Source organism: Perca fluviatilis, unplaced genomic scaffold, assembly GCF_010015445.1.
Source record: "Perca fluviatilis unplaced genomic scaffold, GENO_Pfluv_1.0 PFLUV_unplaced_scaf_256, whole genome shotgun sequence".
In the NCBI taxonomy this organism is placed as follows: Eukaryota; Metazoa; Chordata; class Actinopteri; order Perciformes; family Percidae; genus Perca; species Perca fluviatilis.
In genome coordinates this window covers 10,001-14,935 of record NW_024375676.1, presented here as the reverse complement: position 1 = coordinate 14,935, position 4,935 = coordinate 10,001, and the positions used below count along the sequence as shown (strand labels likewise).

General features: G+C 50.8%; 1 protein-coding gene across 1 annotated transcript in view; it reads right to left on the bottom strand.

Moving 5' to 3' along the window:
- Nucleotides 1–1,522: 1,522 nt before the first annotated feature.
- Nucleotides 1,523–4,935, bottom strand: part of LOC120555197 (phosphatidylinositol 4-kinase beta-like) — a 5,749-nt gene continuing 2,336 nt past the window's right edge. Inside the window, exons 2-4 of the mRNA XM_039793879.1 lie at nucleotides 4,073–4,414; nucleotides 2,910–2,953; nucleotides 1,523–1,592 (exon numbers count right to left, since the gene is read on the bottom strand). Coding sequence (XP_039649813.1) covers nucleotides 1,523–1,592; nucleotides 2,910–2,953; nucleotides 4,073–4,414 — 456 coding nt within the window. The remainder of the gene's footprint in view (nucleotides 1,593–2,909; nucleotides 2,954–4,072; nucleotides 4,415–4,935) is intronic.

Here is a 4,935-nt window from a genome sequence, read left to right as displayed (position 1 = left end):
CGTGGTCATCATTGCTTTCATGTGCAGGTCCTGTGCGTCCAGGCGTCTGTGTCCTGTGTGTGTTCAGGTGACCGTGTCCTGCAGGTGTCCTGTGTGTGCCCTTGTGTGTCCTGTGTCTGTGTGTGTGTGTGTGTGTGTCCAGGTGTCCTGTGTGTCCCGGTGTGTGTGTGTGTCCTCTGTGTGTCCGTGTGTGTGTGTGTGCGTGTGTGTCCTCCAGTGTGTGTCCCTGTGTGTCCTGTGTGTGTGTGTGTGTCCGTGTGTTTCCTGTGTGTCCCCCTGTGCGGTCCCCGGTGTGTCCTGTGTGTGTCCTCAGGTGTGTCCTGTGTGTGTCCTGTGTGTCCTGTGTGCTGTTCCCGAGTGTGTCCTGTGTGCGTCCTCCTGTGTGTGTGTGTGTGTGTGTGTTGTCCCTGTGTGTGTCTCTGTGTGTGTCCTGTGTCCCCTGTGTGGTCCTCAGGTGTGTCCCTGTGTGTGTGTCCGTGTGTGTGCGTGTGTGTGTGTGTGTCTCCTTGTATAGTCTCTGTGTGTCCTGTGTGTGTCCGTGTGTGTGTCCTGTGTGTTGTCCCCTGTGTGTCCCCTGTGTGCGTCTTGTGTGTCCCTGTGTTGTGTACCCTGCGTGTCGTCCCCTGTGTCCTGTGTCCCGCGTCTTTGTAAAAATCCTTTGTGTGTGTGTGTGTGTGTTTTTTTTTTGTGTTTTTTGTTGTCCTGGGTTCTGTGTGTGTGTGTGCGTCTCCTGTGTGTGTCCTCTGTGCGTCTCCCGGTGTGTGTCCCAGTTGTAGTAGTGCGTCTCTTGTGTGTGTCTCTGCGTCCTTTGTGTGTGTCCTTGTGTGTCCTCTGTGTGTGTGTGTGTCTCCGTGTGTGCGTCTCTGGTGCGTGTGTGTCCTGTGCGTGTGTCCTGTGTGTTCCTGTGCGTCTCTGTGTGTGTTCAGCGTGCGGCGTGCGCCTCTCTGTGTGTGTGTCCCTCTTTGGTGTCCCCCCTGTGTGCTCCTGTGTCTGTGTGTCTCTCGTGCGTGCGTGTGGTCTCCGTGCGCCTGTGTCTCCGTGTGTGTTCCTGTGTGTGTTCAGGTCTCCGCTGTGCCCCTTGGGTCTCTGTGTGCGTCCTGGTGTGCTTCCCGTGTGTCGTCTCGTGTGTGTCTCTGCGTGCGTGTGTCTCAGTGTGTGTCTCAGGTTGCTGTCTCTGTGCAGGTCGTCTCCTGTGCGTGTCTCTTGTGTGTGTGTTCCAGTGCGTGCGTGTGCAGGTCCCTGTGTGCGTCCCCTGCGGGTTCCTGTGCGTGTCCCGTGTGCTGTGTGTTCCGTGTGCGTGTTCCCTGTGCGTCTCCTGTGTGTGTGTCTGTGCGTGCGTGCGTCCCGGCGTCCGTGTCCGGTGTGTGTCCCTGACCTTGTCCCTGTGAGTCCAGCACCACGGGTCGGTGGTGGGGATCCGGACCACGAGGTGGTCAGTCCCGGGGGGAGCTAGCAGACCTGGGCCGGGCAGTCAGGTTGAGCAGCCACAGCCTGAATACCAGCTGGTCCTGTCTTTGGTGGGTTAGCTTTTGGCAAGACGCCCCGCTGCCCAGCAGGGACCTTTATGAACTCTGGGGGCGAGACGCACCGGGCCGACAGATCAGAGACAGGTAGGGGGCAGAGAGAGAGAGAGAGACAGAGAGAGAGAGAAAGAGAAACAGGGAGAGAGAGAGAGACAGACAGGGAGAGAGAGAGAGAGAGAGAGAGACAGAGAGAGAGAAAAGAGAAACAGGGAGAGAGAGAAGAGAGAGAGAGAGAGGAGAGGGAGACAGACAGGAAAGAGAGAGAGAGAGAGACAGAGAGAGAGAGAAAGAGAAACAGGAGAGAGAGAGAGACAGACAGGGAGCGAGAGAGACAGACAGGGAGAGAGAGGGAGACACAGAGAGAAAGAGAGACAGAAAGGGAGATAGAGATAGAGAGACAGACAGGTAGGGGGGGAGACAGAGAGAGAGAGAGGGAGACAGAGAGAGAGAGAGGGAGAGAGACAGGAGAGAGAGACAGGACGGGAGAGAGAGACAGGGAGAGAGAGAGAGAGACAGACAGGGGGAGAGAGAGAGAGACAGACAAGGGGAGAGAGACAGACAAGGAGAGAGAGAGACAGACAGAAAGAGAGAGAGAGAGAGAGAGAGAGACCGAGACAAAACGGGGAGAGACAGAGAGAGAGACAGACAGAGAGAGAGAGACACAGAGAGGGAGAGAGAGACAAACAGGGGGAGAGAGAGACAGGGAGAGAGAGAGACAGAAAGAGAGAGAGAGAGAGACAGACAGGGAGAGAGAGAGACAGACAGAAAGAGAGAGAGAGACCGAGACAAACACGGGGAGAGACAGAGAGAGAGACAGACAGGGAGAGAGAGACAGAGAGACAGAGAGAGAGAGAGAGAGACACAGAGAGGGAGAGAGAGACAAACAGTGGGAGAGACAGACAGGGAGACAGACAGACAGAGACAAACAGGGAGAGAGAGAGACAGACAGACAGAGAGAGAGAGACAGGGAGAGAGAGACAGACAGGGAGAGAGAGACAGAGAGAGAGAGAGGGAGAGAGAGACAAACAGGGGGAGAGAGAGACAGGGAGACAGACAGACAGAGACAGACAGGGAGAGAGAGAGACAGACAGACAGGGAGAGAGAGAGACAGGGAGAGAGACAGACAGGGAGAGAGAGAGACAGACAGACAGGGAGAGAGAGAGAGACCTGTTAGCATGATAAAAAGCCCCAGAGTGAATGAGTGAAAGAGTGAATCAGTGAGAGGAAACCTGACGCCCTGATTGGTTCACCCACAACATCCAACAGCTGATTGGATCCAACCCAAACACACACACAATTAGTGCAGAACCAGAACCCACAGACAGCCTCCAACACAGACTTCATTTCCCACAATGCACCCTGGGAGGGAGAACAGATGAACTTACGGGACGAGTCTGAAACTCCAGACTGTCTGAGCTGCAGCTGCTGTCCTACAGAAGGTCAGAGGAGTTTCACCGTTACTCTTTCCTTTCTTTCTTTCCTCCTTTCTTTCATCCACTAAAAGTTCTGCTGTTGCTGCTGACAGACTCAGATTATTATTCTAAGTGTCTGACAACATTATGGGATGGATCCCTACAGAGATAGACCTTTTAGTTAAAGAGTAAGATCCTTTTAGTTTAACATGAAACAGCCCCGAAATCACTCATCACTAACTCCCATTAGATTCCATAATAATCAGTTTTAGCGTGTGTAGAGACAGTATTCATACCAGATACTCCATAGACTTTATAGTAGATATTCCACAGATCATAATTAGAATTTTTTATAGCAGCATGTCACTAGACTCCACGTAAATAATCAGGACTTTAGGTAAGCATATCTCCACATGTAAATGGGTGAATTAAGGATTTATTTCAACCAAACCAGAGTGGTGATTGTTGGAACAGTGGAAAGATGAACCAAGATGGCTTTTGATTTCTGAGTTTCTGTCCACTTTGAATGAAGTGTGTTTTACGATGATAAAAGTCCTGATTATTTACATGGAGTCTGGTGGAGATATGCTGGCTCTATACACGCTAAAAGTCCTGATTATTTACATGGAGTCTGGTGGAGATATGCTGGCTCTATACACGCTAAAAGTCCTGATTATTTACATGGAGTCTGGTGGAGATATGCTGGCTCTATACATGCTAAAAGTCCTGATTATTTACATGGAGTCTGGTGGAGATATGCTGGCTCTATACACGCTAAAAGTCCTGATTATTTACATGGAGTCTGGTGGAGATATGCTAGCTCTATACACGCTAAAAGTCCTGATTATTTACATGGAGTCTGGTGGAGAAATGCTAGCTCTATACACGCTAAAAGTCCTGATTATTTACATGGAGTCTGGTGGAGATATGCTAGCTCTATACACGCTAAAAGTCCTGATTATTTACATGGAGTCTGGTGGAGATATGCTAGCTCTATACACGCTAAAAGTCCTGATTATTTACATGGAGTCTGGTGGGTTTGGTGATGGTGATTGCAGGCCAGTGCTCTCCACCTTATTGTGGTTTATTAATTACCAATAAAGTTTTTTTAAAGGCTGATCCTGAGTGCGTGATTACCTCGTCCTGGCTGCTCTCCACCTTGGGGTTGCTGGCCGTCCTCTTCAGGTTGCTGCTCAGACTGATGCTGACCGTGGCGTCCGACTTGGAGCGCTGATGTGTGCGTTTGGACGGCGACAGGCCGTGCTCTCCGGCGGACGCCACGGGGCAGAACGGCGTGAGCGTCAGAGGGTCTCGGCGAGCCCGCGTCCCCGCAGGTTTGAGCTCGTCTGATAGGATGAGCTTCCTCAGTTTGGTGCCCCGAGAGTGGCGCTGCGTGGAGATGTGCATGTCGGACGAGTACGCTCCCAGCAGCCAGGCGCACTGCAGGCTGAAGGAGATGCTCTGTCTGCAGCGGTGCACCTGAACACAACACACACACACACACACACACATATACACAGAGATACACACACAAACAGACACACACACACACACACAGAGACATACACACAGAGACACACACACACACAGAGATACACACACACACACACAGAGATACAGGTTAAACAGGAGGAAAGATATTCAGTTTATTGATATATATTATATGTAACTACAAAATTCCACAGAAAATGTTGACAGTGTCTCTACTACTTGGTGCACATCTGATTAACCCTGGCTAACAGTAACTCTGCTGTTTGACACAGCCAACTGTAAAGAGTCTCCATGATAGGAGGTGTGTGTGTGTGTGTGTGTGTAAGAACTTGTTGCTATGGTGATTTCCACAGTGAGGGAGTAGAGGAGGGAGGGGGAGACAGTATCTTCCATGGGTCAAACATGTCTATTTAATAATAATTATACCTCTTAAGTTTATTCTGTAATTCAAAAACCGTGGGTCAAAAACGGCAAAAATATTATGATCACCAGAGAGATATGAGTCTGCC